Source organism: Drosophila simulans, chromosome 3L, assembly GCF_016746395.2.
Source record: "Drosophila simulans strain w501 chromosome 3L, Prin_Dsim_3.1, whole genome shotgun sequence".
Taxonomy (NCBI): Eukaryota; Metazoa; Arthropoda; class Insecta; order Diptera; family Drosophilidae; genus Drosophila; species Drosophila simulans.
Window position 1 is genome coordinate 5,855,698 of NC_052522.2, and position 19,313 is coordinate 5,875,010.

The 19,313-nt window shown below is 41.9% G+C and overlaps 1 protein-coding gene across 2 annotated transcripts; it reads right to left on the minus strand.

Moving 5' to 3' along the window:
- Positions 1-9,205: 9,205 nt before the first annotated feature.
- On the minus strand, positions 9,206-17,692 carry LOC6736945. 2 transcript variants are annotated; one of them, XM_002083756.4, is made up of 3 exons: positions 17,278-17,692; positions 10,486-10,746; positions 9,206-10,256 (listed from the first exon to the last, which is right to left on the minus strand). In XM_002083756.4, exons 1-3 carry the CDS (start codon positions 17,368-17,370, stop codon positions 9,474-9,476), a joined length of 1,137 nt encoding a protein of 378 aa, XP_002083792.1. In that variant the 5' UTR covers positions 17,371-17,692; the 3' UTR covers positions 9,206-9,473. The 2 variants fall into 2 exon arrangements, with proteins under 2 accessions (XP_002083792.1, XP_016030591.1); XM_016170122.3 differs by having other exon boundaries at positions 9,206-10,259; positions 17,278-17,691.
- Positions 17,693-19,313: the final 1,621 nt, after the last annotated feature.

The window sequence follows — 19,313 nt, forward strand, 5'->3', positions numbered from 1 at the left end:
CAATTTAAATGCAGCACTGGGCTATTGACACGCCCCCGTCAATGGGCTGCCAACGGAGACCACTCAAGGGTTAGAATTGCTCCGGAGTTCTGAAAAAGGGGTGAGTAGCGGGCAAAAGTGCGTGATTTGGAATGGTTTTTAAGAGCGGGTCTTAAAAGGCTACACCGGAGATATATGCGCTAAATGATGACGGTCATATGTCAAGCGGTTAACTGGACCGAAAAGTGATGGAGTGCAAGAGTTTTTGGGGTGAGCAAAACCATAACGCACTGCAAAGAGCTTTACAGCCGAAGGAAAACTAAAGGCAGTCAGGAAAATACTGCAAATCCAGAGTGTGTTTAAAATTATGCATGGTTTCACCTCAGCAGGGTGGGAATAATGTACGTAACACATACAACTTTAGCAATCTGTCAGATTCTAAGCTAAAACTTCAATCAACCCAGGCAAGTTAATTGAATTTTGCCACAGCCAAAAGCTCAAAACTTTACACGCACTTACAGAGAGAAATTTAAGTTTATAGAAGATATTTTTATAAACAAGTTTTCAGAATGACAATGGAATATTATGATGGCAAACTCATGAAACAAGCCAAAATAGATTATATTGCATATTTTATGGAACTCATCTAAATAAAAATTTTTATTTATATCTTGCGCATTAATATAGTTTCACAAATTTCTCTCAGTGCCTACACAATTCCCCTTCGACCTCACAATCCATTTACCACAAACTGCTCATGTTCATTTTATTTAGAATTTGTTTTCAAGTGTTTTCGAAAAATGTTTCACACGGAGTTAGGAGGAGGATTTGACTTGACTTGAGCGCTTTGCATATCCCTGATATTTTGCATATTGGTCGAAAGCCAGAAACTTTTTGACTTTCTGCTCTGGTGGCAGCCACAGGAGTAGAATTTTTTTGAGGGTACGAGAGATTCAGTGACAGTTTTCGGACAGTTTTGCATGGCGAGCATATGAATAAAATTGGACATGGAGTAGGGAAGTGAGGCGAGCGGACGTGTCATGAATTCATTTTGCATACATTGCCAGCCAGAGATCAAATTTGCTTTGGCATCACTGGCATTTTGATGGCCCAAACCACTTGCAGATTGGCTGGCAGGACACAAAATTGCAAATCATATTTCAATTAATGCCCCAAAACAGCATCCATGCACCCGTAATAAACGAAATGATTACATGCCAATCCAATGCAATCCAATCCATTCCATTCCCTCTGTGGATCTGTTTTCGGTGGCTAATGTGAGCAAATTCGGCTGGCGAACAAACAATTTGCAACTGATTGGCATGCAAAATGGTTCGGCAAATATTGGCCACAATCTCCACCACGCCGCTTTAAAGATACCCGAAAATAGTTGGTGGTTCTGTCGCATTCAATATCACATTTCCAATCTATTAACTGGCGAGCCGAACCGCACTGTCAGACTGACGCGTGGAAAAGGAAAAACCTCGCGGAGCTTGATTAAAAACACCTCCCACTCCTGCAACATCGAATAATGTGTGAAAAATCGGCAGCGGGTGTCCTGTCACAGGTTAATTTCGCATGCAAATAATGTCACGTGTTCCGTTGTGTTGTGTCGCATTCGCTGAATGAACTTGATTAAAATTCAATGCGACGTTAATTAAATTTCCCCAATGCAATTTGCAGTCGCTTCTTTTCGTTGGCTTCGCGGCGATATTTTTTAAAGCTGCAATCAGGTGGTTCTCGCTTGTGGATACTTTTATAAAGTACTGAGCTAAAAATATGACAAAAATTTAATATGATGCTAGGAAGTTATTAAAGTTTTTTGGTAGGGCCATGCAGTTTAGTTTCATTTGCATAAAGAGTAACATTTTTTGTGAACCAAGTTAGTTCAAACTTTAAAGCCACCGCTCGCTCACCTCTGCCGTTGCACGTGGCGTATGAGCAATAGGCACATAAATTATCCGGCTAACATTGCAAGGACTCGCTGAGGCACCGGAATTCCGGTGCATTGTGTGGCTTCCATCGACGCCGCCAAGTCTAGACAAAGCAATCATAAATAATTTCAGCATAAAGACGTAATAATTTGCCTCAACTCTTTGCTACCACCTCAGCATTCTACGGATTCTATGGCCCGTGACCCTAACTCATCAGAACTGCGACTCTCTCTTGTTGGCGCTGTCCAAATATTTTGTTATTAAATGAAATTGCAATGTTTGCTGCTGACCACATTGGCGGTGGTTGCTCCTGTGGCATGATGGGCGCTCTTTGGTCCTGGCGGTTGGGGGATTCGAATTGTTGCTCATTATGATTGCAATCCGGGATACCGGGTTGCCCAGCCCCCAAAGTCCAAACATCGCCATGTTGTTGTTCTCCTGCTTGTCTGGGAATTTCATTTCTGGGTTCGGTCAGTTGCTGGCCATGGGGCGAATTTCACTTTTGCGTTTTGTTAAACGTTTTTATGAATTGTTTTGTCCGTCTGCTGGTCCTCTTGTTGTTTCAGCTATTGTTATGATGCGGTTAGGGGCGAAAACTAGCTGTGGGCCAAAGGTCAAGTGGGAGGGGCTTGTTCACACTGGGTAGTTCGGTGGATATACACTACTTCAAAGAGTATTAGTTGGTAGTCGAACCTACATGAATTAAGAAGTTTATTGGAGTATTTAACTTATCCTTAAAGTGGCGTTTGCTAATAATATTAAACAGTTTTCTTAATGACAGCAAGAACCAAATATATATATATTTTTTTATTTTTTAATTTATATACGTTCTAGAGAAAGGGTATTTCTAGTTCTTATAAGCTTGCAACACCTTTCCCCCTCTTTTGTTGGCCACCCTGTGGGACCAAGTTGGCCATGTTTGTATGGAGCCGGACAACGCAGCCATTTAATGAAATTTTAAACATTTTTGTGTTCTAATAATGAAATGCTTATGGTTGGCTTGCTTGTGGCCAAGGACGTGGCCGTGGTCAGAGTCCATTCCCCCTCCCCCACTCCAGCTCCCACCTGCCAGGACTTAAAGTCACTGAGTGGCAAGAAGAGCCAACCAACCAACTTTTGTAGCACATCCAGTATTACGGGAAAGTGCGAAAATTGCAGGTGAGTTATGGAAAAGTAACTGAACCGAACTGAAGAGAACTCGTTAAAAGTTATACTCCTTGTTGCCATCAGCGATGCTGGAATAAAAGTGTTTTGGTGGAAAGTTGGCCATAAATAATGCGCTGCTCGATATTAACAAGCCACGACCGAGGTGATGGCGACTAAAAAGTTTAGCGCACTTCAATAAACAAAGTGCCAGTCAGCTCTCGTCGCATTTCACCCCCTTCAGACAGTTCTTACGCGGTTATTTTCAAGTTGTCAACAGTTTATTGATGTTGGCTTTTTAGCCAGCCAGGCAGCCAGGCAGCGACAGCCACAAAGCGCGACATAAATAATCAAAGGCGAAAAGCTCCTCCAGCAGGCAAATGGAAAATGGTAAAATAATTTCAACTAAAAGGTCGTGATGTTGTTATAGAGTACCCCGCCCCGGAATTTCCCGCGATTGTCGCCCGCGGGCATTCGTCTTTCATATCCGGATTCCCGCATCCGTTTCTGGCGAAAAGGGAAATTGATTTTGGCCATTCTCGCAGTGGGGCTGGGGTATCGTACAAAATGTTAATTAAGTGTCTAGTTTAAGAGCCGGGCCCAAAGTCAACCATGAAATATTAAGCAGGCTGTGTGCGGTCCTTAGAAATTTCTCCCTCGGCTCAAGGACAGGCTCTAGTAACCTGAATACCAAACATACTCGTATGTACTCGTGTACCATATATGTAGCCATCTAGCCACATATGTGCGCGAGCTCTTAATTAACTGGTGTGCTAACTAGGCTCACATCTACACACACACACATGCAGCCACCCTGATAACGGTTGAAAAATGTGACTTAATGAAGTGCGAAATATGCGAAGATTTCTATGGCTTAATGAGGCGGCATATAGAATATCTGATGACTGAGCGTGTGGTCTGTGTGGATATGCTTGATGGGATACTCGTAATATCCTTGTATCGCATTTCTATGGGGAATATCTTGTGGCTGCTTTAAGGACACTCGATTGCTTTAAGTGGGTTCTAGTTGTCCACAAAATGTCAAATTCTTTGGTCTGCTGACTAGAGTTACCCACTGCTACTTATTTTATTTAATTATTTCTTTTGGTTTAAATTAGTTGCATTTTTTATCAACTTTTAAAACATAAATTTGTTTTACAGTAAAATCGAATTATAATAACTAATGACTCTTTGAATTTAAGAGCTAACACTATTGATACATTTTTTTTATTTATGACAAATGCCGTGCGGCATATTATCATATCATTAGGTATTATATTTTAAAATTGGTTAAATTGCATTTATTATTCAATAATTAATTTATTTCGGTGCTCTACATCTGCATGATTTTTATTAAGCCTAATTGATGGTGCAAATTTGTGGTAAACGTAATCACGATGGTGTTAAAATTTTAATGTTGTGGCAAACATAACAAATTTAAACCATTTCAAAAACATTGTGCAATTTTCGAGGGTATCCTTGACTTCTACATACCTCTCCCAACACATTTGTCCTTTTTAGTTGTCATGTCGCTGTTGTTGTTTTTCCTTTTGGAGCTACTGGCACTGCTCCACTCGCCCCAAATCGAAGCTATAAAAGTAATTAAGATAACGACTTTTGTGCTGCTCACATTTTTGGGTTCCCCCGTCCACCCGCCGCCCACTGGATGATATGTATCGTGTATTTGCTTTATAGCCAGAGTTTTACAATATTTCCTTTTGGCTCAATGCCCTCGAAGTCCTCGATCCACACCCCACCCCCCTTCACTTTTGCCGGCTTCCTGTTGTTTGTGCAATTTTCTTGAAATTTCATTTCTTAACTTTTGCCGCCGGGCTTTGAGACTGTAAATCATGTGAGCAACCAATGGGGGTGGCATTTGGGGGGCAGGGCGTGGGCGAGGAGTAATCAGGAGTCGATGGCATGTGTTATTGTTGCTGCAAGGACACAGACGGTTGCCAGCTGGATGTTCCTTTTCCACTAATTGTTTGCCTGGCCACGGGGGGCAAAAGCTGAATGCTGGAAGGAGCCAACGTATCGATTAATTAACCAAATTAAAAGATAAAAGTTTAGAGCGATGCCGCCATATGGGGAATTTTGATTTATTCCTTTTGCTTTCAGCGGCAAACAGGAAACGGACAATCATTTTCAAAGGGGGATGCAAGCCCTGAAAGCCTCATTATCGGTATAAGATAACAATTTTAACAACTTACAGAGGGTGGCATAATTAATTAATTCAGAGAAATGCTTTAGAAACGCCTAAAGCCAAATCATACTCAAACACCAAAGGATCAACAATGGATACCACGAATTCATTTTATAATGAGTGGAGAAGCATACTATAACAACTAGCTTATAAAATTACGTTTGCCGAAATTCTAATTTGAAAAGTTTAATTGCTCATTTAAGGGAAGATTACTTACTAAAAACTATACTCCTTTTAATTAATTCAGATTATTTTGCAATATTTGCATATGGTTACCATTTAGATGAGCCTAAAAATTTTAATTTAAACGAAAGTAAGCTATAGGCTAACCTAAATGCCAAAAGGGTTGTAAGAAAAGCAATCTAAAACAATTTGGGTCAATTAACTCTTCAATTTATTTTGTTTGCTTTGTAAAATGGGAATGGAGAGGGTAATTATTGTGACAGATAAACACATAAACTATTAAGTCAATATTTACTCAGCATTAAGAGTGCAATTACATTGAATGCAATTTAGGAATGCACTTTTCTTTAAAATCAGAGTTAACTGCACTCTTTAAATGATTTTTCCAACCTCAGCGTGTTGGCTGCTTTTGATATGCACTTGGCCGAGTGCCAACTGATTTTCTGTTTTATATAGATTGTGCGCCACAAAGGAGCTTGCCACTCCCCTCTAAAAAAGAATCCCTTCTTACCACCGAGGCGCAGCTAAACAATTGAGTGCACTTTGCGCCGCTTGTTGCATACTTGCTGGCGCTGCTGTCGTCGCAGGATCACGTAGCTAAGGATAAGGGATAAGTCGGGCAGTCAGTCAGCCACCGGAGCGGTTTCGTTATCCTTGTGCGTGCCCCTGCTGACACATTTTTTTTCACTTCCTTCTCAGACTTACATCATACTCGGGTCACGGCTCGTTGGACACTCGAGTGGCACATAATTTCCGCCATACTGCTGCTAGCTACTAGGCTGTACACTTAGAAAAGAAACCTACATCTTAAAGCTTAGCATAACATATTGTAATGCATGTATGCACCCAGAGATTAAAGGCTGTACTTACTTAAAGAGCAACTTGCTATTAAAGTAAGCTAATATATTCTGTGATTTTTGGTATAAGTTTTGGCCACAAACCTTTGTTTCAGTGCCTCTCTGTTTTCTTCGTCTGCCTTCTTCAGATTGCATTACTCAACGGGAAGTTCGAAGCGGTGGCTGATTGAATTTTCTTCTCAGCTGGCCAGTATTTTCCATCATTATCATCGAGCCAGGCTGGATCTGCTTTAAGCGCATTAAAAGGGAAGCATCGGAGGCCGGTGCAGAAATGTCGAATGTGAAATGCGTGCTAATTAAAAGGCAAAACATTTATGCAATGGCAGACTGGCAGCATCCGCAGCAACAAAAGGCGCACAAAGGCAACGGCGGCCGCCATGGCAACACATGCTCCAGCTCCAGCTCCTGGTCCTGGTACTGCATCCTTTTTCCCCTCCTTCTCACCCGCTGGCAAATAAATCCCATATAAACAGAAGATAATCCAGGCAACATCATGGCAAATGCCATTCATCGCTGGGGGTTCTGCTCCCACTGATTTTCCTGTTGCTCCTGTTTCAACTCCTTTGGTAATGCGGATGAACGAATGAATGGGTGGCCAGAATCTCTGCTGAATGATTGACCATTCATGGGTGCATTCGTCGTCAGTTATTGATTTTCCCAGGATACGGGCTGCTGGGGCTGGGGTATTCAAATAGAAGAGCTGTTTTTGTAATTACCTGCGGTGGGGCCAGTTTATATAAAGGTATGGGGCAAGCAGATGGATAGTGAAAATGAATGGCGGTTTAATGAGAACCCCGCGAGCTTTAATCTAATTGCTAGGATCAAAGAAATAATTATTGAGCTTGAATCGTTCTAATTGGTACTAAGATAAATATTTGGTGTATGAAATTTATATTCCAAATTAGCGTGTAGAAAATAAACTTATGGCTGAATCGCTTTAAAAACTAATTATATAACTTGCGTTTCAATATTGCTAATACATTGAAATATAATGTGTTACAAATAAAAATCCCAACATAACTAATTTTTAGGCAAACCCTTGTCATTTTAAATTCATAAATCGACCACTTTCTAATTTCCATTTAATTTATTTACCAGTCGCATGAGCCCTTATTTGTGTTTACTTTTTCCCAAGGGAGCATTTTGGATGTTTTCTCTGGAATTATTGCAACCGTTTCGTAATTAGTGAGGAATATATACAAATGAAAATGAAATTTACAGGGCGACACTCTCCGTTTTGTTGCCTTTTCAGCTGTCAGCATTGAAAAGCTAAACAAACTCGTGCAAAAATTATGCAAACAGTTGCAGTGAAAGGGGCAAAAAAGTCAGCATACATTGCCGATGAAAGCACTTCATTAGCGAGGATGCTGAATGTTTATTCCCACATATGCCTGAACTTCCGGTACCCTTTTGAAACTCAATTTGAATTCCATTACGTCCAAGTGCGCAGAACCAAAAAGGATCAAGATTCTAGAAAATTGGAAGAATTCCTTCACAAACCTTACATTAAATGCCGTTTTCAGTTTATCGGAAACTATAATCTGATGGGTAGGGTTTTAGGTACATGGGCTGTCCAGGGAACTCGGATTGAATTGTTTATAAACTATTGTACTACTCTGCCTGCCAAGCAATTGTGAAATGACAATTCCATTTCAGTTTGCTCTGGTAATTTTGAAGACAATTTCATTGAAATTTTCCCATGTTGCGGTCGGTGAGATTGGCAGGCAATTAATGATTGGGTGGCTTCGATTTAAATCGGAAATCGCTGGCGCCAGTTAAATAAATAAATAACTAAGAGAAACCAAACCCCACGTACACTTAATTTATTGTCATAATTATTACATTTTCCGCATTCAGTTATTGTATTCATTTCGATTCGCTTATTAATGATGTAACGTTATTAATGCTGTCAGCGTTTCCATTTATTTGTAATTTGTTTGCCAATGTTTTTCGCAGCGCTCGTTATTGTTAATGGCTCTTTGTTTTTACGGCCTCTGGGGTTAAAGTCCGTCCAGCTTTTGTCCAGCTGCTGTCAATGCGAATATTTGTAGTTTATATTTTAATATTTTATGCACTTGCCTGCCAATTGTGTGCATCGTTTGAATTATGGCCTTTATTTGACCAAAGCAAATAATATCCAATATCAATCATAGGCCATAAAAAGGTTGTTTTTCACACTGGTTAAACAGGAAATGGTTTAGCGAAGTGCCGACATTGGGGATTGTTGGCAATGTTGTCAAATAGTTTTATTAAGCCCATGACAATTACAGATTTATTAAATTTCTTTACTTCTTTCTCTGCGATTTTATTATTTTTTCTTTTATCTGCTATCTGCTTTTAGGATACAGCATAATTCGGAGATGACATGAAAGCATAGCATACTTTTATGGGCCTACAGTTTATTGGTGTGTAGAATTCATGTGTAGAAAAAGTAGCTAATGTCAAAGGCATGTATATTTGCTGAAATGTATAAAACAAAAGAATAACTACCAATAACTTGATTTTAATCACAATTTCAGAGTGTGAAAAAAATATTCCATTTTGTAACAATAAAACAATTAAAGTGCCATGTAAAAATCTGACTAAGTGCACATAAGTTATTCAGTTGCGTGCGACGTCGACACCTTTCAACGCAGAAGGGAATCCCCCTGAATGTTGTAGCTAATATAGTGGCTCTAATTATTCATGCCACTAAAATGTTGCCAGCAACATGTTGCCGGTTGAATTGCGTCGAGAGCTCCACGAGCCGCACTTGAAAAATTAATGAGTGCCACTCGAATCGCTAATCACATGTAAGTGAAGCGTTCTCTGGCCAACCCTCATCCATGGAGGAGGGTTCCTGGCGGACGGGGGAGAACAGGAAGCGCCTCGATTGCCGGGGCGTGGATACATTAAACTCTCGAGGGTTGCGTTTTTGCTGAATGCCATTGTTTGATTTTTATTCATATTACACTTTCACAATAGAAAACTTAGCCCTATGTCGGATACAAAATATTTCAATTAGTTGGTAGGCCTAACTAAATTCGAGGGTTGCTCAGCCCGCAATTCCGTAAACTATATCACATGTACTTATGCATAGAACAAAACAAATTCCTAATTACTTTCACCTATCGTTCCCTTTGCAGTTCGATATTACTTGCCCCGCCCCATGAAACCCCGATTAATAATTATTTTCTATAGCTCGATGCTTTTGGCCTGCAGACTCCTCAGGATGCCGAGTAGCTGCAGGGACTCCAGTGGCTCGAAGTCATCTGCATAGCGCACTGATGAGGGCTTCACCACATGACGCTCCCTGGGCATATCCAATACCAATGGCAGTTGTTCGGCCATCACGGAATGGTGGGTGATCAGGGCTTTTAGGCTGGTGAACTGCTTCTTGGCTCCCTTCAGGCGGTACATCTGGTTCCGGGTGGACTGCACGGGATAGGTCTTGACCTTGTTGCTCCTCTCGAGTCGCAGGACCAGTTCGAAATGTCGCGGCGTACTGCGTCGCAGGAGAAAGCTTCCAGGTGTGGCTTGCTGCAGGTGCTCCAAAGCAGCCTTGGCCGTGATCCTGGGCTGATACCAGGGACACGCCAGGAGCTCCGGCTCCTCGTCTTCATCATCGTCGGAGTTCTGGTTGGCGCTGATGTATCTGGTGAAGAGAGGTGCTGCTCGACGGCGTTTGCTCATGGTGTTGGGGGAATTCTCAGCTAAGAGTTGACAGCAATCGGATATCCCTGCGTCGGAGTCCTCTTCTGCGTCCTCCTCCTGCTCCTCTTCGGGATTGGAGTCACTGCTCGGCTGACTGCTCTGCCAGCAGTTGAGGGACAGCAGGGACTTTTGGGGCGATCGTTTGGGCGTGGTTGGGCTGCTGCTGCTGGTGGTGCTACTGCCGGTGGAGCTGCAGCTGCAGTCCGCATCGCGTTCCTCCTCCTCTTCTTCCGCGTCGGCGTGGTACGAGGAGTCGAGAAGGTCCTGCTAAAAGAAAGGTGAAAAACCAATTAAAATACCATTCAAAAGAAAGGGTTCTTCTAGTCTTAATTTCACTTATGAAAACCTTTTTTGGGTTAACCACAATATTGAGCCCAAAATGGTTCCGCATATCAAAATATTAATTTACATAGACCACTTATCTAGAAAGGGATTCCTAGTTTGCTAATTATAGACTAGTTCTTAATATAAATACATCATAAACAATACACACCTCATCATAGTCGCTTGTGGGTTCCTCGTTTAAGATCTGTTCTTTATGAGAGGGTTGCGCGAAGAGTTTGCGCTGCAGAAAACTCTTCATGCTGTCGTAGACCTTGTGCGTGCGACTCTGGATCGGTTCCTGTTTATCCATTTCTCCGGCGGCTGGGAATTGCAGCTTGTTGCTCCATTCATCGCACTTCTCGAAGGACGACTCCTTATTGTACTGACCATAGATGTCCGAGTAGCCAGGACATTTGATGGCATTGCGTAGCTGTCGGGCGAGAACAAACAAGATGGATTTTTTTTGTTAGTAATGGTCAGGAAATTTGTAGAAAGAGTGTTTGGACTGTCCCTATAAATCTTATCTACGTCGGGGTTTCCCATTTCACTCGAAGGACGCTCTTATGCAACAACCACGCAGATAACACACACTGCCATCCCATTATCCTGGCTTTGTTCTGCTTTCGCCTTTGTTAGGCCAATCCCAGTCTCAGTCCTATTTTCGTTCCCATTCCCTTCCGAAAACCCCATGACTGCTTTGCTAATGCTTTTGGGTAACTGCTGCTGTGATATCCTTGTAATGCGCTTGCTCTACTTGTTCATTGTTGTACAATTTGCCAGTCCGTTGTTTTCCCTGCTCGTGTTTGCCTTTCATTTCGCTTATAAAATATTCATATGCAGCGCCTGCGGAGGGTTGCTAGTGGGTTCCTTTTTTTCAACACCTACTTTCGCTTTAAAAATGTTTAAATAGTTCTCACCTTTACGTGGGAGAACTCAACACTTTAGTCGGTGTTTGTTTGAGGTAAATGAAAAGCGTTTTGATTGTCCTGATATTTAGATCATTTATAGAGTAATTCCTGGTAATGAAACTAAGTGCACGTCTGATATGAAGATGGCTTATAATGTCCACTGAATCGGAAGAATGATTATGGATTTGGATGCCACCACCTCGACCTCTTTAGCTTCCCGTAATTCCAAGTGCAATAGCATTCTTCTCCCTTCAGATGCACCCCTCGGTTTTGTGCATTGTGAACCGAAAATTCATTGTACCCTTCGGCACGCACACACACTCGAAGGAAAAATGGCAAAGTAATGAGCAATCGATTGAAAAGGAGTGCAGGACACAATGGAAATCCGACGACCAGGTAGAGCTCGAAGTGGGATTACGAAATTGAATTCGATTGGGAGTGGCTGGGGGGCTTTATAATTCAACACATTCAATAAATTAGAGGTTTGGGAACGCAAACAAAGGAAGTGCAGACGTAGAACTTCCGTTGCAGGCCATCGCCATTGATTTGCATTTCCAATATCTTGTTTATATGTGAACAAACATGAAGAGGCCCCCAAAAACTGTTGCTACATCTTGGCCAGTTGACCAGTAATTCCTGGCCAACGAGCCATGGCCAAAAGAGTTTTCTTTGATGTGGCCCCGCAGCGCATAAATCTGTTGAAAGTTGTTTTTTTCTTTTTTGGCTGTGGGGTAAAAGCGGCGTGAAATGCCTCAAAAGTGTACCTTTTATCGGCTTAAATCAAACACAATGGGCCAACAAGCGTTTAATGGCTACGATTCTTGCCAGCTACATGAGTTTTAATTTATGCAAGGCCAGTCCGAGTCCGAGCCAAGCAAAAGAAAGGGGAACACTGCGGTAATTTCAATGATAATAGAGCCCAAAGAAAATTGGGATCGAAATAAAATCCAGCACACAGTAGTGGCTCAAAGGTGTTGGCGTGCTGGCCCTGTTCATCTTTGATGGTGTTCGTGCTAATGCAATAATCATAGGTCTATCCCCTGCCCGACCCAATTGGTTTTATATTCCGATCCTGGCCTGCGGAAAGGTTGAGCTCTAATTGATGATGAAACAGCGCCCCGGGCCGGCTTTCCATTCCATTCTTGGTCAAAGAGCTCTTTTGTTTGGCCTGCGAGGTGTTAGCATATTTTCGTAATCAAAATGTGTTACAATAAAAACTCAGGTAACCGAATCGAGGCACCTTCGACAGCTGACGGACAAGAAGGTAGAGGTAGAGGACCCTTTGGTCTTCGCCCTTCACGTCTTATAAAAACAGTTGTTAAATTTTCATTTATTGTGCATTTAGATAGCGGGGGTACAGAAATTAGTTGAAGTGCCCGGAGTGAGTCGATGAATTTATTGAAATGTTTCCTTTGTGCGCCACTCGAGGTCCCACCGACATATGCCTGAATTTTTGAGCTCTCCCTGGAAAATCAAGCAGCTGCTGAAGGGTCTTGAACAAAACAAAACAAAACCACCCTGCCACTCAAGCAGCCCACAACTTTCCACCTTCGGAAGTGGTTTCCACTGGCAAACTGGTGGCTTTTAAATTGCAACCGCAATAACCGACTAACCGGCTACTTATCCGCTCACAAATTGGGCAATTGCCAAAGCAGCTGTGCTGCCAAAACAAAACTCCTCCCATTCCAGTTGCCACCCCCCTTAAAAATACCACCCATTTCAAAAATGCTGCACCAAGTGTATCAATGAAATTTTCGAAAATTCCTTCAGACATTTTCCTATCGAAATTAGTAATATTTCATTTGGCTCCGGGCCATTAGTCGAGCGTTTCTGAATACTCTGTAGTCATCTCGCTTTTAGTTCCAGCTAATTTGACAGTTTTATGCCACACCAAAAGAATCTCAAAGTGATCCCAGCACGGACACACGTGTCGGGGCTTTCAAAATGTCAGAGATACATGGACTTACGAGTAGTTTATGACATTTTTTAAAACACGTCCCGCACACATTTCTCCCCCCACGCCCCTCAACTATGTACGAACAAATTCGGTTTTTCAGTGAGTTGGTTGGTTTTTCTTTTAGTTGGTTAAACGAGTTCATTTTTGGGGCTCGTAAAATGATTTTCTCACTAATTTAGTTTTATATGCCAGGAAAAATGTTTATAGTTTCAGCTTTTTGGTATGTTTTGTAAATTTTTTATTACAATTAGCTTTGCCTTTGGCTGGAAAATCCTTTGTTTAGACACATGTGGCGTGTGGCATTGGCTTTTTTATGGGCCTCCCTTTGTATCGTTTTTCTTTTCTGTGGCATTTTTTTATAGGTGTAAAAAATTGGGTCATATAAAAATTTATTGAAATGTGAATCGAATTAAGCTGTTTCTTTTCAGCCGTTTGTTTTATGCGTGTTTAAAAACCATTTTGATGGGTTTATTAAATGCAAATGAAAATTGTTGAAATTTTAATTGCGTTTTATGGGCACATCGCTTTGGGGCTGCGTGAGTTTTTCAAGAGATGAATCTCAAGTTTTTTATATTTTTGAAGAGCACAAGCAGGCAATGAACTCTTGGACTTTATCACTTTGAGAGATGGTGAACAATTTAATTAGAGACTCTGACAACTTTTTCTACCACTCCAATACGTCGGCCCTTGTGTGTGGAAAGTCTAGTAACTGGGCTTGCAAATAGTTTTCCCCGAGTCTAGTCGTCTAATGCACACAAATCCTTGGTGGGAAGCCATATGAAACTCAAACACGGACAACGGGACTGGTGATAACGATGATGTTGGCTAGCTTCTCGGTACTCGGTACTCGGTACTCCGTTCTCTGTTGCCGGTTGATGGCCAGACTAAGCCAAAACCAAAAACTATTTGTAGCCAGCGGAGTTTGGTCGGATCAGGGGGCTAGGAGCTGACAAAGAAGAGGTATTGAGTTGGGTTGGGCGGCTCGGGTACCGTTGAAAGCTTTTTTGCATATTTGCATTACATTTTCATGGCGTGGCATGTGGCGAGCAAAACGAAGAGGGGCGAAAATTTATATTGAGTCGAGCGTAAAAATAACAATGCAGACAGTTGATGGTCGAGGCGGCAGACGGCATGAAAATAAGTGAAATTGTTGTTTACTCAAAGCGACGGGGCCATTCGTAGTAGTTGGGCAAAATATGGAGCATAAATTACAATGCATGCAAGTCGAATGCAGTCGCCGGCTATTTAATTATGCTCATCAATTTGCGCAGCCTGCAGATTGCAGTTTCCCCAATAAATCTTGGGGCATTGTGAACAAGGCGTCTGCTTCGAAATTCCTAATTAAATGCACTTAAAAGCGGTGCAATTAATTTTCTATCCTTAGCGTTTCCTCTCCAGGGGCCCCCGAAAAATCAAAGAGTCTGCATGTAAATACATGTGTAGAACACGAGCATCCAAATAAACATTAATCACTGCCCTTGAAAGGGAGTCCAAAGGCGAGTTCTTCGGGAAAAGTGCATTAAAATGCCTTAGAATTTAAATGCCTCAGCTCATTGCTGCTAATCGTCGCCAGCAGTTGATTTAATTTTAGCTGCATCTCATCGAGAATTATGAGGCCCATCGCGGGATCTCGGCAGTCGAGGAAATCCACTTAGGCAGGGCGTTGAAGGCACCAGAGCATGGCATCATAAGCCACACGAGGAGGAAAATGCTTTCAGCCCGATTTCCCCAGCACAAATCGCTTGAAACCATTGTCTGTTCGGGAAAGTTTATGCGGAAGCTGATTTTTTAATTTTCCAAATTCATAAACTGTGCTATTTGCATGCCCATATTAAATATGAAAGTTTAGCTATTGATGCATATTTTACAACAAAATTTTAAACATCATTAGGCTTAAATTATAAAATTAATTAATCAAATGTCTATCTGTATACTATTACTTAAGTGATTGATGCTGCTTTTCTTCTATTTAAATATATATATTTTTTTAATTATATCTGTTGAAGATGGGTCCATGATACTGCTCTGATAAACGTTCGTTATACTTGAAGCGGAATATGAAATGAGTTTGAAAAAGTTTCCCTTTGATTAATTAATTAAAAAGTGCCCGCCTAATGAAATGTAATCAAACGCCTATCCAACGAATAATCTCTTGTTCATAAACACTTTCGCAGAGTTATCCCCTCGAGCGCAGTTCAGTTTAATAAACCCGCTGCAAAGTCGATTTTATCATCTCCGACTTAATTGTCTCCGATTTTAATCTAGCAATATGGTTGCAGTTCGCCCCAAACGGATGGCATATGGTCAACTCCGACACAGCCGACAGTTGTGTGACAATTTTATTAGTTCTGGTCCCTCTCGATATGTGAATTTGTCGGTGCTGCAGTTCGTGACGATTCCGTTTTGTATCTTTGACCCGCGCGAGATAGGATGGGAGATGTCTTTTATCTGTTGCGAACCGGCTAATTGAAATCGTTTGTCAGCACAGCCAGTTGGCTCTGTAAACAGAGTGTGTGTCTGGTAATAGATTTTGATAACGGATGCGGTGGGGTTTTTGGGGAGGTGTCGAGCGATTTATACTCGAAGATCTAAGGGATATAATAGGGCGCATTCCTGCACTTTTCAGCCTGAAGAAGTCTTTTGTGGACCTCGAGTCTTCTTGGTAAAACAACTCCCGTTGCGGCCACACCCAGACTTCCCGTTTCAAAAGACAATCCTTTTGGGAGCCAAAACAGCCAACACCTACACCTAAAATTGAATGCGAAGCGAAGAAGATAGATTTTCATAGATCAAAACAAAGAGAATCCAAAGAGACGAGATACAGAAGGCGATGGGTGTCAATTCCAGTGAAAAATGACTGGATGAAAAATGCAAAGGTCGGCATAAAAGAAGGCGGGGGCAAAACGCAAACTGTCATTCAGTTTAAAATTACAAACTTTTCTTTCTACTCTCCTCGTCGTGGTTCTTTTAAACAAATATTTTGATAAATGCTGCTCAGATGTCGGAGCATTGTTATGAATGCGCTATTGTATCTGTGAGTGTGTGTGCAGCATCTACGGATGCCAAGTCAAATAAGCAGATTAGTGAAGCAAAGTAGCTGCGGTCTTAACAGAAAGTTGACTTTGCATTCAGGTAGCTGAAAAGGCAGTTTGTCTTAATTAAGCTATCGCCATAGGGCCTATCGCCTTTCGGGCATCGCGGCTAGACGATAAAGCCTAGTTAGCGCTTATCTGGAATCAAAAACAAATAACATATGCGCCTTGTTTGCATATAGAAATGCATTTTGTCAAATCAAATCAATCACTATCTTTATGGGCCCAACATATGTTTTGATTTCAATTCCCGAATCGGGCTTCGCGTTGCTGTTTGCTCTACTTATCGCCAGAAATCAGGCTGCATTTACAATTTGATTTATTTGAATTCAGATTTACGCTCGGCTTAGGTCGCCTACTATCGCCACCCCCCATTCGAACGCCCTCTGTTTGCATATATACTTTGATTTAGTTTTTATGCAAATCATATTTATTTGGCCCTATGTGATTTAGTGTTCCACTGATTTACGTCGACAGTCGAGTTTATTATGCTGCGCTGTCGTTGTTCTTGTTGTATTTGCTTTGTGTGGCCGAGTTGTTGTTCGTGGTATCTGTGACACTAAATCATTTTAATTGTTGTCGTTCGTGTTTTGAATACGGCCATGCCCCCGTTTCCGCCCCTCCGCCGGTCGACGTGGCGGGGAGTTCACTGTAGATAGTGCTAAGTGTGCGTGGGTTGTTGTCCAAAGAGGTATTTCGATGGTGTGTGGGGAGTGTGAAATGTGCATAGACTGTTAGATTCTACAGAGATCAGCTTGAGTCATCAAGGGCATAGATATTTATAGAGAACTTTCTCATGGAACTTGAAGGGATTCTAAAGTGTGTTTAATGCATCCGCTTGTCTATCTTTAACAGAGGCGAATACTGCGCATTTATTTATTTATAATTGATTGAACATAATCTTTTACTAGCCTGCCTAAAGGACCCAACTAAAATACATAACTGTTCTTTAAGGTGCTTGCCACTTGATGGATCTTAAGACTCGCATTGTATCTAAATCTTACCATCTTGTTCTTCTGCTGAGTATCCTTTTTGCTGTTGTTTTTGTTGATGCCATCCGTGGCGCCAAAGCGATTGTATTGGAACAGGCGACCCATTTTCTTATGATGTGAAGATAACTCTTCGGATTTGTTTACACTTTGCTCTTTAAACACAAGCACAATATGCTAAAGTCGTAATTTCAAGAACTTTATGCGCCCTTCAAGAGTGTTCAATAACTTAGCGCGTAAATGGTATTTGAATTGCAGTCGAAGTCCGGCGAGTGTTGAGTTTCGGTTATGGGTTCGTTTCGAATTCGAATCCGTACTCGGATTTTGAGACCCGGGAGCGATACGAGCGATCGGTTCGAAGTGCGCAGAGGGAATGAAATCCACGGGGCGACTGCATCGAAAAAGTACAACGGAAAATGAGCACGAGACGCAGAGCAGAGCGTGGAAGCAGCAGAAGAAGAAGTGGTGTAGTGGCCGGGCGGGGGTGAGTGTAACAGGGAGAGAGAGTGAAAGGAGAGAGAGCGGCAGAAAGGCAGGGAACGAGGGCAGCAACAGCCGCTGAGATACAAATACAAATTTCATGACAGGCAAGCCGGCGTTGTTCATGCATTTACCGCTAGTTCATTCTATGCCTCTCTCATTCGGTGTGCTTGTGTGAGTTGGTTTTTCTTCATTTGCCGTACTCAAAGCACTCACACAAACACGCGAGCAGTGGAACACTCAAAACAGCAACAGCGCAAATAGAAGTAGAAACCGGAAAGTGAGACAAGTCGACTTTGAGATACCTGGTAAAGTGTTGCCTGCTTTCAGGAGTTTAAACACTATATCGTTATTTGGACTACGTTATTCCACATTATTATTAAACCTTTCGCATTCTGAAAAAAAAACATTTTATATTAGTAATGGAATATATTTAGGAAACCTTTAGAGACAAAATTGTCTTTCCCTTTTGTCGATACAATGCAGTATACCCGTCTGCTCTATTAATACCGGGTATGAAAACCACTCCAACAAAAAGCGAAATGAGAAAAATTTACTACAACCAACGGAAACTACACTGAAACAAAAAGAAGCAGCGAAAGGAAAGACGAGACAAGGCTGTTTTGGGCAGCGGGCAAAGTGAATGAAATGGAAATGGAATGAAATGCGAGTTTGAGTGACTGACGGACTGACGATGAACCTTGAGGGTAGAAAAGTCAGTCAGTCAGTCATTCATTCATTCGGTGTGCGAGTGAGTGAGTGAGTTGGTGAGCGGACGAGCGGGCAAGTGAGTGGGTCTGTCACTCCTCAACAAGTTGAGTCCCCCAGTGGGTGGTTTGGGTGGTTGTTTGGTTGCAGGGGGTGGCGCCCCTGCTCCATGGGGCAAAAGGGGAGGGGTGCTGAAGACGGAGCGGGGAATTTGGCCCGCTGGCGAGTCATTCATTTTGGACAGCAAGGAAGCAGTAGCAGATGCAGAATCAGGAGCAGATTCTGATTCCGAATCAGCACCAGAAGCGGCAGCAAAAAGCGACAGAAGCTCAGCAGAGTTTTGACTCTTCATTTCTTTATTGACAGAAAGATCTTAAAATGTGATATCTTATCCTGACGACAATAGACAGTTAACCTTAAAGGACTTTAATAATTTTTGTTGATTTGTCTTTTAAGAGAATATCACTTGTTCAGTAGGTTAAAAAATCTCTCTTAATAAAGTTAAATAACTAGTTTATTTCTTATCCCATTTAAATGATGTAATGTGACAAGCACTTCTATAATTTTGATCCCAGTCGTGTGTCCTGAATGAGTCCTTGCCCGTAAAGGTGTGTAACTGTGTGTGTCAATGATGCGCGCTCCACATTTGGCTTCTTCATTTGCCTCTGTGTCCTGTGTGCTGGTTTTACACATTGCCCTTTGCTTATTTGTTTAACGTCCTCGTAATCGTACGTAGCTGCTCTATGGCCATATAGCCACCCATTTGGGATGCATTTTCCGCCAGCCGGGTGTGCTTTTTTTTTACCCCTTTATCAGCCGCACTACATTGAAACTTTCATCGTGTTTTTCTGGTCTCCTTTTTT